This window comes from Nelumbo lutea, chromosome 4, assembly GCF_056320005.1.
Source record: "Nelumbo lutea isolate HS-2025 chromosome 4, American lotus-T2T, whole genome shotgun sequence".
NCBI classification, from domain to species: Eukaryota; Viridiplantae; Streptophyta; class Magnoliopsida; order Proteales; family Nelumbonaceae; genus Nelumbo; species Nelumbo lutea.
The window spans coordinates 90,360,806-90,379,933 of record NC_142687.1 but is presented as its reverse complement, the minus strand read 5'-3'; the positions used below and the strand labels follow the sequence as shown (position 1 = coordinate 90,379,933).

The following is a 19,128-nucleotide window of genomic DNA, read 5'->3' as shown; positions in this document are numbered from 1 at the left end:
ATACTATCCACAATCAATAGATTTAAGAAGGATAGTTTATCACTTTAGTTTAGGTTTCTTTCCTCTTGATATTTATATAGAGGTCTCCTACATGTCCAATTAACTACCAAGAATAGAGATTTGGTGCCTTTTCCAATGGTCCACCTCATCCCAATTTTTAAGAATACCTTTTCAATTTTTATTTTTTCTTGGTGAACAAGAAGTTGCTATAGACCATAGAGAAGGCACAACATAAAAAACAGAACAGAAAAAAAACAAACAAACAAACAAACAAACAAACAAAACAAAACAATCAAAAAACACTGCAGTATGAAATCACCAGCATCTACAACAATTTTTCGAGCCTACCTTGGGACTTCAGCTTCAAAATATGGCACCTCAGAACAATTAGGTGACAACTGAAACCACTTTGGCAACAACTTGCCTTAGCTAAGTTGATGGTGTCCCACCTGGAGGCCTGGCACAGGCATGACCTGGCGGCCTGACCCTGGCGCGACCTGGCACAGGCACGAGCTGGCACAAGCGCGACCTGGCACAGGCACGAGCTGGCACAGGTGCGACCTAGCACAGGCACGACTTGGCATAGGCGCGACCTGGCACAAGCACGACCTAGCATAGGCGCAACCTGGCACAAGCACGACCTGGCATAGGCGCGACCTGGCACAGGTGTGACCTAGCACAGGCACGAGCTAGCACAGGCGTGACTTGGCACAGACACGACCTGCCATAGGCGCGACTTGGCACAGGCGTGACCTGGCATAGGCACGAGCTGGCACAGGCACGACCTTGCACAAGCACGACCTGGCATAGGCGCGACCTGGCACAAGCACGAGCTGGCACAGGTGTGACCTAGCACAGGCACGAGCTAGCACAGGCGTGACTTGGCACAGACACGACCTGCCATAGGCGCGACTTGGCACAGGCGTGACCTGGCATAGGCACGAGCTGACACAGGCACGACCTGGTACAGGCACGACCTGGCACAGACGCAACCTGGCACAAACACGAGCTGGCAACCTGGCCCAGGCACCAACCTGGCGACTTACAAGACGTGCTTACCGACAAATTCAGCATGCATATCCTAACATTCCTACGATATTTGGAAAAGAACAAAGAAAAACTATGTTAATTTTTTCTTCTAACAAGGAACTCTAAAGTCAAGTTTACCTTTCTCTCTTTTCTTTTTATATTTCCATAAAAACATAGGCATTAACATATTATTGTCATAAACAAATAAATCCGGTGTACCTAAAACAACCGAGCTTTTTGTATGTAAACAGAGAGTCACCTGGTTGCAGATATCCAAATCAGCTAGTTGTTCCACTGGTTCGGGAGGAGAGGAGCCCAAATCACTATCATCTTCCTCCATGAATGCGTCCCAGTCTAAGTCCACATTCAGATACTCATTTTATTTTTGAAGTGCGACTATTTCCTCTATCCGGAGTGCCACAGTGTTGGTCGATTTGGGATTAGTTCCTTCACTTCTTCTATCAGTTGAGCATTTGTTGCTCTTAGAAGGAGTCCTCGTCTTCAATTTGTCCTTTTCAATTTAAGGACAGTTATTTTCTTTCTTGGAATAGCTTAGAAGAAGGAATCCTCTTTAGGCTCTTATTTGATATTAGTTGAAACCAAAGGTTTTTATGATCTGTAATAATTTTCCATCCAAGTTTAGCCATGCAAGCCTTGTTTACTTTCTCAACTTCTCTCATACCAAGCCCCCTCCTCCCACCTGTATGGCTTGCAAATGTTTTTCCATTTGGTCCAAGCAAATCTCCTTTTCTATTCCGTCTCCCCAAAAGAAATTTCTTTGAATAATGGCATAGCACTTGCGACTGATTTTATTAGTGCAAGTTTGCCCACTTTGGATAGGGTGCTTGCTTTCCAACCCTTAATTCTACATTTCAGGTTTTGAGTAATGGTTTGGAAGTATTCCTTACTTCACCATTTTGCAATGATGGAAGCCCCTAGGTATTTTTATTTTTCAGAGGTTTTAGGAATTTTTAATTTTCTTGAGACAAATTAGGAGCCTAGGAGGAAGATTGCCCCAGAAGAAAACTTTGGATTTATTAAAATTAACATTTTGTCTTGAAGTTTTCTCATTGGTTTAGGATCTCCAAGATTTCACTACATTCATTTAGTGCGGCCCTACAATATATCATGCAATCATCCACAAATTGAAGTATAGGGTTTCGGGAAACACTTTCCCCAAAGGGGAAGCCAATATCTAATTTCCTATCTTCCATCTATTTGCTCAGTTTCCTTAATAGGGATTTAGCACATAAGACAAGAATGGTGAAAGGGAGTCACCTTGTCTACTCTCTCTACTTGCCTCAAATTTCTGTCCCAAGATACCATTGACAATGAACCTATATGACACAGAGGAGACGCACTGCATCACCCAGTTTATCCAAGTTTTGTTGAAACCTAGTTTTTGGATGCACTTCAATAAATTTTCATTCAAACCTATCATTGGCTTTTTCCATGTCTAATTTACACCTCATGGACTTCCACGTCTAATTTACATCCAAGTTTCGTTGAAACCAACTTTTTGGAAACATTTTCATCCAAACCTATCATTGGCTACAGTCTACAAGAATGTAATCATTGATTTGCCTCTTGGAAACATATGTGCTTTGATAGGGCAAAATGATCTTTTCCAGTAGAGGTCGTCGAACTCTATTCACTAGAATTCTTGCGATAATTTTATGACACATTTCATAGACTTGTATGGGTTTCCTATTTTGGGTATTCTGTTAGGGTTTGATTTGTCTCGCTGATCATCATACACTTCCAATTAATCCATGCCTCCCAAATTTCTTCAGAGCTATCAGAAAATATTCCCTTTTGACTGTTTTTGAGTTTTTATCATGGCCTTAATCAGAAAGAAGGCATAACTTGATAGTTTAGCAGTTTTAAACGGTAAGAGAGTCTTCGGTTTTCGTCGCAAATGCAAGTAATAAAGTGGGCAGAGTTCTTGTGAGCAGGAGATCCAGAGTCCACCCAACTCATCTGTAAAGAAATCATTCTTGGCAACCCTGAAAGAGTCCACCCAACTCATCTACGATCACCTAGCTTCCTACTCGTCTCAGATTCAGGAGTAATCAATTTTGTTCTCAAATCTCGAGGCAAAGCCATCCCCTCTGTTAGAGAACTGATAAACCAAAAAGAAGAGATAAATGAAAATAAGCAGGCAAACCATGGCAACAACCATATTCTAAAATTTCATTATTACAACTTGGTTTCCTACCTTCTAACACCCTATCAGATGCTTCCTCCATCCTCTTTATACAAGTTGAGATTACAAAGGACAAAAGAATAGAAAACTACTAAAACCATTCTGTCAGACATTACAGACTCGAGGATTAACCCATTAAAACCACTGAGTGCACACAAGGGGAAGAGAAACCAGCAATTAACCTGCAAATTTCTTCCCCCCTTTTCATTATAATACAGCAGACGAAGGACGAGGCGGAGGAGGTGGTGGACGGGGTTTACTTACATACCCTAACAGCAGAGCAGAAGATTCACATCTCATATCCTCTCCCCTAACTGGAAAAAGAAGGAAAAAAAAAATCTATAAATTCAAGAAAATACATCCCAGCTTTTTCTGCCCCAGAACAAACCCTAACGCTAATCCATCACTCCTCAAGGAGATTAAGCTATATATAGATAGTAAGGTAACGTGGTAGATTATACCATCTCTGCTTCGCTCTGACTTTTGCCCTCACATTTCAAATCCTCGTCCCGTTTAAAAAAAAGCACGAGAAGTCACAGATCTGAAGAACATGAGAGACAAGATCAAGACGAAACGGAGAAAGTGTATCTTGATCTTGATCCATATCACGAACTTAGATCCAGGTCCAGATCTAGATGCCTGTTTAATCCTGTGACAATAAGTTAATTAATCAAGTCGAAGCAGACGCCTCAGATCTTTTGTTGCCGAATCGTCGACGATCGCAGGGCCGTCTTTTTTCTTCGAAAAATTTGGTAACGGAAGAGCACTGGGAGAAGGGGAGAGTGAACACACAGATCCGGCGTACACATCGGACCGCACTGCAGCAGGAGGCAAAACCGATTTCAGGTCCCCGATCCAGATCTGCTTAGAGATCATTTCTGGCTCCGGTCCCAACCGCTGCGTGCCACGCACAACCAAATCCCCTCTCGAAACTACGGTCTTGTTAGCGGAATATTCGTTCCTTCTCTTGGATTCAAGAGTCTCGCCACGTTTTAAGATGGTCACCTGTCCCATAACCAAACCCTTCGACGACGAGGACGAGGACGAGGACGACGGTCTCGAATCATCAGAGCTTGCGGTCGATTTCTTTGAAATCGAGGGCTCTGCTTGGGGGAAGCGTTTTCTAGGTTCAGGCCGGATGGCCTGTCTCCGGCAAGATCTGGAGTTACCGGCGTAAGGCTTACGGCAAGGCAAGGCCACCGGACATACTCCCATGCGTTCGATTAAACAGTCTTGAGGGCGTAAAATCTCCGTCCCCATCTGGTAGTAATTCTCGTAATTAAGAAACGAAACAAAAAGAGAACAAAAGAAAACCAAGAAATTCTGATACGACGTCAGTGTACAAAAATATCAGGCAATATAAAGAGAAGAAGAAGCAAAGAAAGAGAGGGGTTTCTTCGTCGTAGCTTCGTAATCTCTCCACCCTACTTCTTCCTCCTTGCCGGGAGGAATATTTTTATTTTTGTTTTTCCTTCTTTTCTTTTCCTGCTCTGCTGTTCGAGTTTTTGCGTGGTTTCGAGGTCTTTATAGAGAGAGAGAGGGGAGGTGGTTGGCTCTGCATCGTATGCACCGGCCTTCTCTGTTCTCTCTCACTCATTTCTCAATGGAGAGAGAAAGAGGAGAAAGAGAGAGAGAGTGGGGCCCGAGGCCGCCTCATTTGATTGCGATTGCGATCGGGGATGGACATTTGGCTGACCTGCCTGGGTCTTCGTGTGCGTCTTTTTCCACGCGCTGCCACCCACCCTCTTGCTTCATTGGTCCTACGTATTTATTGTTGACGGAAAACGTTAATTCGTTCCCCTGCCTTCGTTTGTTAAAAGCCCGTTTTTTTCAATTCTGGTGACGGCGTCAATGTCCCTGCCGTTATTTTTGTCTTCTAGTCAGTGGAAATGTGCCCGGAACCCGATGAAAGAGTCTGACTCGACTCGACAGCTCGACTCAAGTGTGGAAATGCTAAAACATGGCCTACATGGTTAATGCTCTCAAATCGTACACTTGGACGATCCAGATCGAATCACGCGCAACAGTATATCGGACGGACGTATGATTACACGCTGTTGCCCTTGATCTTGACTCAATTTTGATCGCCTCTTTTAATTTGACACGCCTCGCGTTCGCCCAAATTTGACTCTGTTCGAATTGATGCATTGCCCGGAAATGCATGATAACGAAAAAGGCTTTGGCCGATCAAAACCTTCGAAATTTTGTCTAAAACCCACTTTATATTTGTTATAAGTTTTTCGGGTATCATGTCTTTTCGTTATCATACTTGAATTTCAATATTTTCAACGAAGAAAAATAAATATAATATAAACTAATTTGATTATATGGGTGGTGTTTCAACTGTTTTTGTTTTTATTTAGAAAAATTAAAATTATTGAGAATTTTCGTCTAAAATAGGAATGGCAAGATAAGGAGGAATAAAGCTTTCGTAAGTTATAGACGTTTATACTGCATTCCTGTCACCTATTTGGTTGCAATGCAATTTTATTTGCATTAGTACAAATTTTGTTTTAAATTTATTTCAGATCTTATTTTATCCTGTGTTTGGCCTTATTATTTCCAATCAAATAAAGTAAAGTAAATTTTGGAAAAAAATAGAATTTGAGCCTTAATCATTTTCACTATCTTAATTTTGTATTAGTGAAAATAAATTTGCACGGCCACTAAATCCAACATTAGAAAAAATTAAAAGATGCTAATTATTATAATTATTCTGGTCTTTTTTGTGCAAAATTATTGGTTGGTAAGGATAGGCAGGGCAGTGAGCACTGCATGTATAATGTATTACCTTTTATATTTAATTGTTAAAATATAAATATTTTGGTAGGTATATATATATTATAAAGGAAAAGAAAAACCAGGGGTGTGGAGAAAAGGGATTTGTTGGGATCACTGGTAGAGTTTGTTCAAACCAACAGGAGCATCAGACAAACCAGTGGTGTTTCCTGGGTTGTAAACAGTTGGCATGGCCAAATACTTGAGACTATTTCTTGAATCTTCACCTTGTGAAGCGACCTAGATCAAATGATTGGCTATTTGGACATATTCAATGTCCATGCTAGACTATTCCTGTGTTAAGGGTGCAACTTGGGCGGATCGGGTTGGATCGGGTAACCTGATCGACCTCGGGTATAAGGGCTTTGACCAATTAAAATTCCTCTGTGAATCTGATAAATAATTAGTGATTGGTTATCATTTTTATAATATGGGTTGATTGGGTACAGGTTTTACCGTTAGTCAATTAATTATCTAAAATTTAAAGACAAATATTCCCCAAAATAGCACAAGTATTTGTAAAATCACCATAACTTTGTCCCTCATCAACACGATGTGTGATTGGTTATAGTACAAACCTATTTGAATCGATGCAAAATTGTGAAAGTACAAATGATTTTAATGCAAATTCTGATTTATTATTTGTTTAAAAAATTTACCTTGTTTTGCTTCATTACAATACAAATAAAAGAAAATAAAATTATAACAGAATTTACATTCTTTTCATTTACACTCCCACCCATGCATTTTAAAATAATCCAAAAAAAAAAAAGAGAGAGACCATTTTAACCAACCCGAAGTCACCCAAATCGGGTGTTGAATTCAATAGGTTTGGTTGCCCAACCTTATCAGGTACCCTGTTTCTCATGTGAAATGATTGAAGGTAGTGAAAGTTTTAATATTGTATTTCTAAACAAAACCAGAGACAGAGACAGAGAAAAAAAAAAAAAAAAAAGGTGGAATGCGATGTTTGATGAGCTGTTGCTGAGTTAACTTTTAAATGAAGTTACTTGAGGTGAGACATGCAATCCCAATTATATTGTTTTATAAGCCCGAAGCTCTACTTATACGTACCTAAACATGGACAAACAAAGCTTACAATATTAATTCCATCTAACACAAAATTGCAAGTTGTTTGCAAATTGCTTTTCTTTCTATTCAACCTTAAAAGGAGATATGGATGGACCACGTACATCCACTTTAGCTAACTGGGACCTAATCTATAAGTAAAGGTGCCTATAATAAAGTAAACAATAGGGAAAACCCCAGAGTCTCTCTCTCTCTTATTGTTTTAATACTATTATCGGCCCACGGAGAGAAGACTGAAAAGGAGGAGAGGGAAGGAATTTGAAAAACTTTTGTAAAGCAAGCCCGGGGTCTAAGATCTTTTGATTGTAAGTAGGCTTGTTCATGGGTCGGGTAGGGTGATGGCCTGGCCCGCATTTCGGTCAGGCCAGATCATGTAATTAGGCCCACGTGCCTAATGCAGTAAGTCCGATTGTATTTCAGGCCGGACCTGGAATTTGTCAAAAAAGTTTGGTCCAAGCCCAGCCCGGCCCGATTCAATATTATATATTTTATAAAATATATAAATAATGTAATATTTAATGAAATATATATTTATAATTTAATATATAATTTTTATTTTTTTTATAAATTCTCTCTCTCTCTCTCTCTCTCTCTCTCTCTCTCTCTCTCTATTCAGCCGCTTCAGCAGTAGTAATAGTGTAGACTCAATTTTGGGCTCGGGCCTAGACCTGGGCTTCAAGCTTTTTAGTCGAATCGGGCTCGGGCTCGAGCCTTAGAAAAATCTGTTAATACTGAGTGAAAGCCTGGTCCGGCCTGGCCTGGCCCATGAACAGATCTAATTGTAAGGAAGCAAGTAATAATTCTCTCTCTCTCCTATCCTCTTTTTTCTTATTGTTTATCACCGGAGAGGGAAGCAAAACATCTACTTTAGGCTATGTTTGTTTGTGATACAAAAGTCAAACCGAGATATTTATATATCCTGATTCGTTTTTGCGAGCATTTATTTGATATATAAAATGTAATGATTAAAACAAGAGAACAAATCAGGCCTCAATTTCTTGAGAGAATAAGAATGTTAAAAAGCTTTAGCCTTTATATGTATGTTGAGATTCCAGAACTATTTGGGCTAGGTTCCATCTGTCTAACTTTCACAGTATAAAGAATTCTAATATTCAAAGGCAGTCCAATTATTTAAGGCTGTGTTTGGTTTGGAGGAAAAAATAGGGAAAGGAAGGAAAAGGTAAGAAAACCTTGTATACATTTTCCTACTTTTTCCTTTAAACCAAACATAGCCTAAATGATCATGATGAGTCATAACTGTTCACACTCGGATCAAATCTTCGGCTAAATGGCCGGGGTTAATCACCATGGTCCAAGGAATAGGGACCGTCTTGTTATTTCTAAATTCTAACGAGACATCACAATTCTGGTCATCTAATGCCTTGATGATATCCAATTCTGATCATCTGATTATTGAAAATTTGAATCTGAATATGATCCGAAATCCTATAATTGGATTTGAAGGCTTTGGATTCAAATTCAAATCCTAAAGAACTCAGATCAGATTTAGATTTAATCTGCCTCTATTTTAATTTTTTTAAAGACAAAAAACTAAAAAAGTTAATTACTTTTCAACTTTTATACATAATAGATTAATGTAATATATATATATATATATATATATATATATATATATATATTCATATATAACATAATATATAAAAATACTTTTTTATAATTTTAAATATAATTAAAAAAACTTATATATTAAAATCTATAAATACTATGATCCGATTAGATAAATATATCCAAATTCAAAATAATTGAATCATAGATCTATAGATTTTTGGTTATCATTGACGGGCCTAATTGTACGTAATATCAGCAATAGCTCTTGTTTTCTTCAGCCCTTACAGAGTTGGAGGGTTTCATTTTGATCCCAACCAGCCAACATGAGCTGGGTCAGCTGAACTTTTGCCAAATTTTGAATGGACAAACCCAAGCCCGAAAAAGTGTAAAGCTGAGCCGACGGGCTGCCCTTGAAGAGGTCCTTTAATCAAGAAAAGCAGAAAGCCAGAAACCTTTCAACAAAGAGAGAGAGAGATGGACCATGATGTCCAAAATCTGCACAACAAAGCATGGATGAATCTGCAGGAGTAGGAGATTTGTATTTGGGGGACCGGCCGGGGGTAAACGACAAGGCATAGCTCCTGGCCTAAGCTAGGTACATTACATATGGACCTCTCTCTCTCTCAATATTTTTTCAGTGTTTGAAAAACTGACTTAAAGGTTGAACCTTTTTTGTTTTAGGTTGGAATCAGCAGCTAAACTGTTCGGATCAGATTGAATGGGTCAGAAATAGGGGATGTTTGGTTTCATTGATGTTTATTGAAAAAAACCTGCCACATCAGCACTATATAGGTATTGGCATTTATTATAGACGAAGGAAAATGAAACAATTGTTTGGTTTAACTCTATCAAATAAATGGTAAAAAACTTAAATACTTTGATTTTGTGCATGGGATATTTGGGAAAACGTTAAATTCTAATTCTCTCCAATGGCCCAACGTTTTATTGAAACCAAATGCTGATGTGGAACACTTTAATGGGTATTAATCTGATGTGGAAAGTAAAAAACATTTAAAGTGAAGTTCAACCAAACAACAAAAGTAGGAAACATTTAAAGTAAAAAACGTTGAAAATGAAAAAGTATAAATCAACGTTTAAAGTGAAGAAGTGCAAATAAATGCCCTAGCTATAAACGCGCATGGATCCAAACACATACAACGTATAGATATTTAAATTAAAAAAAAAAAAAAAAGTAACGGAAAGTATAGATAAAAAGCAAAGACAATTCCTATGAAATAAAAATGAGAAAAAAAACTTTCCATATGTTACATTGGAATAAGGGTTATATGAATAAGAAAATGGAGGATGGAGAATGAAAAATCTCGAATAGGTAAATTGAGGTTAGTGTGGCAAAACTTGGTTAGAAGATTTTAATCCAATGGAACAACTTTTGAGTTAAAATAATTAAAAGAAATACCTAAATAAAAATTCCTTTTGGGGTTGAACTAATGAAGAATAATTCCTGGGTATGGTGAGGAATTCTAAAACAAAAGAGAAATATTAAAAAAAGAAAAATGTCTAATCTGTATAATATTGAAAAGGGAGAAACAACTAAATTTTGAGAAGAAAAATGGGTTGGTGAGAGACTAATTGGTGAGTTAGTAGCCCGAACCCAAAGAGAAGAAAGATCTTACCATCAAGCACCACATAGATGAAGAGAACCATGAGTGGAATAAAGATAAAATTTTACAGGTGGTACTGATTAATGTTTGGGAAATGGTTTTCAAACCGCCGTTAATCTTGGTGAATCGTTTCAAACCTTGCTTAGATAATATTATATTCCTATTTTAGAGTGCTTATGTGCCAAATAAACATATCATTGGCAATATTCTCATTGATATGGAGAAAGCTTATGATATGCTAAAATGATATTCTATTGAGAGGGTGTTGGCCAAATTTGAATTCCATACCCAATGGATTAAGTGGGTTATAGAGAGCATCAGAACACTTTTTTTTTTTTTCAAAATTTGATTAATAGCTCTCCTATTAGAGAGTTTTATCCCATTAGAGGCATTAGAGTATTAGAGAGGGGGATACTCTTTCGCTATATGTTTTTGTTTTGTGTGTGGAAGCCTTCTCCAAGAGGCTTGAAAAGGAATCTATTTCTGGGGAAAATTTGATGGGATATAAAGTATCTCATGGAGATCCTATCATTCTTATCCTTCAGTTTGCTAACACTTGTATAAATGCGTGCCTTAAAATCAAAGAGATTCTAGATACTTTTTCCAAAGCATCAGGGCAATGTCCTAATTTTTCAAAGTTTGTGCTATGTTTTTCTAAGAACATTCAAGCCCTAACCAAGAGGCTTGAATTCAAAAAGGACTTATACTTGGGTGCTCCTCTCCTCTTATTCTTATTGATGGTAGAGTGAGTGTCTAAAGAAATTTTCAAAAATTTCAAGGAGATGATGGAGAGGAAACTGGTTAGGTGGAAAATGAATTCCCTCAATTCTACCACTGACATGATACATCAATTCATTATGACATCTTTTCAAAATTCTCAGGAAGGTGATTGACGAGCTTGATAAGACCCATAGAAACTTTATTTGGTCCGAGTCAAACAAAAGAAAACCAATTTGCCTGATCAACTATAATGTGTTTGATTGGGGCGGCCTTAAGATAAAATTTTTCAAATAGATGAAAAATGCCTGTTTTGCAAAATTGGGCTGGCATATTTTGACAAATCAAGAAAATTTGTGGGTGAGAGTGGTAGCATCAAATAAACATCTCAAAAGACAAAATATGTAAACTACAAATGTTAGAAAGGGTATTTCTTAGGCTTAGGCTTGGAGAGGTATCCTCTCTACGAGGAATGTGATTAAGAGGGGTATTAGTTGGATCATTGGTGATGGAAAAAAGACAAACTTTTGGACTGTTGTTTGAGCCGATAACACCCCTCTTATCAATGAGATGGACCAACAAGATTACATTGAGAATTACATCTTATGGTCAATGACTGTATTGTTAATGATAAAAACTATTGGAATGAACGACTGATTCATTCTTTGGTGCCAAGGTTGGCTTGGTAGAGGGTCAAGCCTATTATTCTTCCTTGTATATTCCTATGGAAGACAAAATGATTTGGAGGCTTACTTCTAATGGCAAGTTCAGGGTGAAATCTGCCTACGGAATCTGGAAACTCTTGCGCCAAATAATTATCACAAAAGTGTTGGGAAAATCACAGTGCTTGATGGCAGGGGTCGGGTATATTGGATCTGTGAGTGGGTTTAGTGGATCTGGATCTGAAATCACAGTGCTTGATGGCAGGGGCAGGGTGCACCGTGAATGCTGGCTGTTACTCGGTGGTTGATGCGGAGCTAAGAGCAGTTTGCCTCGGATTCGGATGTCCCAGAGGCTGGGGTATGACCTGGTGATAATCGCATCAGACTCGTGGTAAGCAATTTTCTCATTCTGTCCATTTCTATCCATTCTATTCATTCTAAGTTTCCAGTTTCCACTCTTACACAACACTGTCAAGTTTCAATGACACCCAACAGCTGACCCAGACCCAGATGTGTAGGGGGAGTAAAGTTTTTTGCATGTGGGCCGTAGTGTAAACTCTTTGGCCCATAGTGTAGCCCATGCAGCCTCACTCGGGGTAGTTGCCCATAAAGTGCAGTCGGCCTTATTTATTATTTAGTGGGTGGGATCTCCTTCTCCTACACTTTATTATTTAACTAATTTTCAGGGGCAGAGAAACAAGGTTTTTAATCATGTTGATATGATATATAGCTTATTTCAATCATCTAGGGGACTCTGGTGAAAATTAGAACAATATATGGGACTTTACCTGCAAGTGAATAGAGTTGTATCATCAATTCATTCATTTTGCTTGCTTTAAATGATTTTGTTAAAAAGGAAAATAATAAGTGAATATACTGAATAATTATATTGCTTACAGTATTTGAAATTTGAAATTACCGGTTAAAAGCAGTGTTTGCCTTAAAATACCTGATTCCCGTTTGTTTGTCGGTATCTCGTAGGAATAAGTTGGTCTACCGGCTAATTGACTATAACCCTTCATGCTCTTATGCCACTCGTTGGAGTAAGTTGGCCAACCGGGTGGGGTAATTGACTATAACCCATGGTTTTCAAAACCGGACCGGAAAAACCGGTAACCGTTCAGCCCCTAGGTCCGGTTATACTGTAAACCGTTATTTATTAAAAAAAACATTGAAAAAGTCAAAAAACTGCTGACTCGGGCGATCGAACCATTAAACCGTCGAGTCGGGTAACAGTTCACGGGTAGCAAAATTCATTTTCGCTCATTTAAAAAAAATGCTATTCGTGTTCCCAGTCCCCCGATTCCAGCCTTACGTTAGGGTTAGAACAAAAACGAACTCACCCTCGCTACTACTCGTCGAATCCCCGCATCATCCCCGTTCGGCATCACATGAAGTTCCCGTCTATAGACGTCATCTCTATTCCGATTCGTTTCGTGTCGGAGGAGAAATGACCGGCTGATGCTTTGAAGATTCAGAGTTGTTTTTGGGGATTCATGGTTAGAAAGAGCGTGAAGAAAATTGTTGAGATTAAGAAAGAGGTAGATGAAGTTGAACAGCGGATTTCGAGGAGGGAGGCAGTGGATTTGATTTGTACGAATGCGAAGGAGCAGTTGAGAGTGAATGAGACTCTAATGGCTTTGCTTTTTTGACTGGATTCAGTCCGAGGCATTGATTCTAGGGTTAGGGAGTGTCGGAAGAAGGTTATCAGAAAGGCTATTGCTTTGCAAGAGAAGGTGGATGCCATTGTTGCCGATGACCAGGCTGCCACTGTGGTGGATGGTGTTGGTTCCAATGGTCAGATTCTAGGAGGGGACGACGGCGTCGATTCTTCTTCAGGTACATCCGAAACTTTTGCTAGCGATGGTGATCGATCCCTGGACCTCAGAGAATCAACTGATTCTTTTGACCGATATGAAGCCCCTGTTTCTCAATTATTTCTCATTTGCAGATTTTCATTTATAAATATATATTTTATTTTTGATTTATTTATGATGTTACGGGTCAAACCATTCAACCTGAACGATTGAACCGCTTAATTGGAAACCGGTCCGCTGGCCGGTTCTGTTTCTGGTTGGTTTTTAAAAACCTTGCTATAACCCTCCATGCTCTTATGCCACCATACTGGGTCCTACAGAAAGTGCATTTTCCTAAAAGTATTAGTTATCCAGGTAAGCGACCACCAAAAACGCTAATCCCCTCCCGCCTCTCTCTATACTTGAGTAAATGTAAACACACAGTGACGCAGGCAACAAACTTTGTCGGGCAACTTTGGCCCGGATAAACTTGCTTACTCAGGTCAGCTTAGTGAAAATGAACAGACGGGCCCTAGTGTGAAGGCTACCAATATCCCGATGACTATGAAGGCCTCAAGAATTGATAGTTACCTGACCGAATTTTCTCTTCAATTACTATGTCAAGTCAATACTAAGTTTTTTCTACCTGATTTGCCGTTCCAACGGTTAGTTGAAACTTGAAGGGGGCTTTATTCCGAGTCTTCTGACCATGTTTCAAGTGTTTGGTCGTTCGCAACATGTCAGTCTTGGTTGGGTTGCCTGAAAGGCTAAACTCAAGCCCAAAGGGCAGCAGCCGGGTTTTGGTATTCGGTTGGCCTCATCCAAGTGGAGCAGCTATCAAGAATTCAAGATTGTCCGCAGCAGCCCATGTCGTGAACTCGTGATGGAATCGAGTTTAGGTTTTGATGATGCAGAAATTAGAGATGTATTTTGTTAATTTTGTACTTGGGAATTGGGATGACTTGCCAATGACCACTTGTGTTGTCGACAAGGCATTGACTGAATGGGGTATCACATCACACGTTTGGGGAATGCACCTTTTCCTTTTACTTTTCCTTTGTTACGCTAGGTTGAGATCAATTCAGCCCCCACAATGTCTTATAGCACATCCCTGTCGTGTATTAAGAACGCTACGTTGAGATGTTCCTGATACACGGCGGGGATGTGTTGTGGGACCTTCGCGGGGGCTGAAGTTATTGAAAACGAGACTGATGGGATCTCCCAAAAGCCCACTCATCTATCTACGTGTGCATCATAATAATATAGCCCTGATTTTGACAATACCTCATCATCAAAGATTTGACCTCACCTGTCAAGATACATTATAAAACGGCGCCATTGAGGGCTCTTATACAAACCGAAACAAACATTTATTTGATAAATGAAGTAACGCCATTTTTCAGATAAATGACAACAGAACCACACACCATCCTACTCCTACTATGAATGACCATGAGGTGGAGTGATGGCTCTCTTGTACGAGTATGCCCACCTTATATCCCAATAGTCTAGATGCAGTGGCGATTCAAATGGAACAACAAGGTCTTTTCCCTTGAATTGGGTACCTTTGAAGCTTTCACAATTAGTTCACACTCCTGTAAGCTAATAAAAATCTCACTAAGAATTCCGGTTTGAAATGAAACCATCTAACCAAAGTCTATATTGGTTGGCAGAAATTTGTCAATACGTCTCAAAGATTATTTAGTAACATCAACATAGGCGATCAGGACACCCAGAAATCTAAGCAATATTCAACAAAAAACAAGATTCGCGCATACAGAATCCTCTAATTCCTCATGATTAACCAAAAAATTCTCAACTTTCAAGATGACAAGCTCAACAACTTATCTTTACCTTGGTAGTTGGTAGAGCACACCATTAACAAACTCAGTCATAGAACCGCCGTAATTTCTTCACTTATCAGTTATCACATGAGTATCTAATTTTTTGAGATTCTCAAGCACCATTGCTCCGATTGAACCAACCTTCACTCAGTGTACATATAGCTAATTGGATACCATAAGCCAAATCCATTCTATAAAATTTCCACCCAAAATCTTTCATGCTTTCACAAAACATCAAAACAGAGCACCACAGAATGAAGAATGATAAATTTGAATGAACTGAGATAGTCCAATTAAGAGGGAAGCAAATCGAAATTTAAGAACAATAGGTACTCTGAGAAAGGAAAACGGCATTCTTTTGTCCAGATTTAAACAGCTCTGCCAATTTCAATCAACACTTGGACCAGTCAACATGAGAATTAATAGGGGAAGAACGTAAGAATAGTTATTTTAGCAACATCGCCACTCCTAACAACTTCAAAGAAGCTGAAAACTATAGACTACATTTTTCGCTTGACAATGAAGGTTTCAGAGAGAATAGGGAAAATGGGGTCACTGAAGCAAAGAGAGAAAGCAGCTTCCACAAACAGTAGCAAGCTTGAAGCTGTACAGGTCTGTTTGCCTTGCAATAAATAATCCAAGATCAAAAGAGCATACCCTGTCAGGAAACTGTTATAAAAGCATTTGCTCTTCGAATCATGGCATCCCCACTTGAATTTGTTTCCACAAACAGTACAATGGACTTACTTGTGAATCTTTTATGCTATATCTTCCATATGAAACGCAGATTGCAACATAAGACAGCATAAAGTTTGATTTTAGTCCTCTAAAACATTTGACATGGCAATGGTGTCCAAGCTGCAAAATCCCACATACAGATCGGATAATAGAAAAGAGGACCTTGGAGTATGAAGATGTACATAAATAATATACATTCCCCTGTTTGCTTATAATTCATAAGAATCAGAGCTTTTTATCTTTACAAAAGTAATCACTAAACAGGTCCCCAATTTCAGGAACCAGAAAATATAAAGCAACAAATGAAATGATTTTGGCATACCAAAGGTGGAAAAGGCACTCTTGGGACTTTAATCGATCACTTGGCATCAGACCATCCATTTCACATGGCAATTTCCACAGACCACAGTGGTGGGGTTTTCTTCTACTTCAACATCAGAACGTCAATGATCCCTCTCGAAGGTATACGGTTGATAGCCAACAGGAGTAGACAAGGGACCTGAGCCACTACTGCTCATGGATCTCTCAATGTCGTCAATTTCAGCTACAAGAGAAATGGGGCGTTCTGGGATGGAGGGAACCGGCAGGTCAGTTTCCAGTATCTTCACAATCTGATCCATCGTTGGCCTGGCATATAACTGGGGATGAGAACACAGAACAGCTAGCAGTACATACTTCTCTATGACTTCCGGTGAGCCCAACTCAGGCATACCTTCTTCAATAACATCCAGTGCTCTCCCTTTCCTGACCAACGACCAAGCCCAATCCGTCACAAGGGAGGTCTGCCGGTCAGCAGTAGAAACAAGAGCCTTCTTCCCACTCAAAAGCTCAAGAAGCACAACCCCAAAACTGTAAACATCACTTCTCTCTGTTAACTGCCCATAGAGAGCATACTCAGGGGCGACATAACCCAGAGTTCCAGCCACCCTGGTGCTCAGGTGAGTCATGCCGTCCGGTGCAAACTTTGCCAGGCCAAAATCAGCCACTTTGGGCTCAAACCTCTCGTCCAGAAGTATATTACTAGCCTTGATATCCCGGTGGATGATGGCCGGCTGTGCCCCGTAGTGCAAGTAAGCCAACCCCCTTGCCGTGCCAAGAGCAATCTTCTGACGGATAGGCCAACTGAGCTTCTTTTCCACTGATCCGAACAGATGATCGTGGAGGCTTCCATTGCACATCAGGTCGCACACAATTATCCTCTGGTGGCCCTCCAAGGTGGTGGTGGCGGTGCAGTAACCTCTCAAAGCAACAAGGTTGACATGCCTAACACTCGCAATCACCTCCACCTCATGAGCGAAATTTGCATCCCCAGCAGCAGAGCAGTTCTTAAATCTCTTCACTGCGACCTCCGTCCCATCCGGCAGACTACCCTTGTAGACATTCCCGTAGCCTCCTTTACCGATTATATTATCCCTAGAGAAATTCCGGGTAGCCTTTTTGATTTCCTCAAATGTAAACTTAATCAGGGTCGTGCTCCCACTCATCGACTCCAACCCCGAGAAGGAACTCGTCTGAGCTCTAAGCAGCTTCCGCTTCTTTTCCCTCCTCCGCCTCTTGCGCCTTCTCCAAAGGAGATAGAACCCTAATATTGCCCCCAGCAAGCCAACTCCGCCGCCGATCACAACCCCATAAATCAGACTCTTGCGTCTCTTGCCGCTGCTTGAAGCCGCCGCCGCAGAGAAATCAATGGAGAACAAGCAAATAGCGGTACCTCGGTCGGTGGGTCCAAGCTGGTTAACGATGGCAGCAGCATAGATGAAGGGGTAGGCGGTACAGTCAGAGACATTCCCAACTTCAGGCCCAGGTAGGTAAGAAGCCTGGAGCCTTGATAAGCTCGTCGTGCAGGAAGCACAGGGAGCGCTGTTCCCGAGCGGCTGATTGCACCAGCGCTGGAGGTCCTGCAATGTGGAATTGGGAACAAGGGCTTCGAATTGGGAGCGAGACGTGATGTTCATACAACCTTCAGAAAGCCAGCTGGTCTGGAAGCCGCAAGCGGATCGGATGTCGAAATTAGGAATGAAATCATTAACCAAGGACTGGTAGGCATCCCAACAAGGTGCAGAAGCATTCAAGGGAGGGAGGAAGAGCCCAGTAGTCTGGAGATAGACGGATTGAACCAGATGAATTCCTTGGAGTATGTATCGACATTGAGTGGATGTATCGAGAAGCGGAGGTCGCTTGGAGCGTTGGACGAGATTCCGGAGAGCATCGAAGTTCAAGGGGCATGAAGCGTCGGCGAGACTTCTTTCTGGGACACGACCGCCCAAAACGAGAGAAGAGTCGAGACCCGAAAACCCCAGGGCTAGAGCCAGAAAGAAGAAGATGGAGCAGAGGAGGGACATTTTGAGAGGTCTAGGGTTTCACGGAACTCTCCAACTGCAGTCTGCAAGTTTGCATCTTCGTTACTTTCCATCGATTGACAGACAAGCACTACTATCAAAATTTGAGTTTGACTTTTTTTCTTGGTGACAAGAGTATTTGGCCATTTGCGAATTGGGATCAATCTCTGACGTTGGTTCACGGGGCCAGTCGGCCCAGTCTGAGTCCCCATCGTTGACGACTCCAGCAGCCGCTTTGACACTGTAAACTGTAAAATCAGGGGCAGCTTCTGGGAACTACGGAACTTTCGTGTTTTTTTTTTTATAAACCCTAACCCTTTTTTATATCATAACTAGTGGGACCCGTGCGATGCACGGAAAAATCCAATATCTAATTTGCTGGTAAAAATGATCAAAATGATATATTAAATGTCGGCTTTGATAAACTTTTAAAGATATATATATTAAATTATTGATTTTTAAAATATATTAATAATTTATTTTCTTTTTTAAATATATTATTTAAAAATTTACACTAATATCTTTTATTTTTCAATATAAGTTAATTAATAATTTCCTTTTCTAAAATTTTCCAATATTATACTAATTTATATTAATAACAGAAATAATTTGTGTAATTATTGGTGCAAATTAACACTTTCCTTTACCAATACTAATTTATCTTTAATAATTTAAAATGAAAATCACACAATTTTTAAATAATTTTCCAAAATCCATCAAATGTAATAAAAATTCTCAA

The 19,128-nt window shown here is 39.9% G+C and overlaps 3 protein-coding genes across 3 annotated transcripts; 1 reads left to right on the top strand and 2 right to left on the bottom strand.

The window, feature by feature from the left end:
* Positions 1-3,901: 3,901 nt before the first annotated feature.
* LOC148861722 (uncharacterized) lies at positions 3,902-4,495 on the bottom strand. The gene has a single exon (XM_088985067.1). It carries the CDS (start codon positions 4,493-4,495, stop codon positions 3,902-3,904), a length of 594 nt encoding a protein of 197 aa, XP_088841193.1.
* An 8,673-nt stretch (positions 4,496-13,168) lies between these two features.
* LOC148861721 (uncharacterized) lies at positions 13,169-16,111 on the top strand. Its single transcript, XM_088985066.1, has 4 exons — positions 13,169-13,265; positions 13,335-13,597; positions 15,838-15,924; positions 16,100-16,111. Exons 1-4 carry the CDS (start codon positions 13,169-13,171, stop codon positions 16,109-16,111), a joined length of 459 nt encoding a protein of 152 aa, XP_088841192.1.
* Positions 16,112-16,196: 85 nt separating this feature from the next.
* On the bottom strand, positions 16,197-18,674 carry RKF3 (receptor-like kinase in in flowers 3). Its single transcript, XM_088941818.1, has one exon. The coding sequence runs from the start codon at positions 18,390-18,392 to the stop codon at positions 16,494-16,496; it is 1,899 nt and encodes a 632-aa protein (XP_088797944.1). The 5' UTR covers positions 18,393-18,674; the 3' UTR covers positions 16,197-16,493.
* Positions 18,675-19,128: the final 454 nt, after the last annotated feature.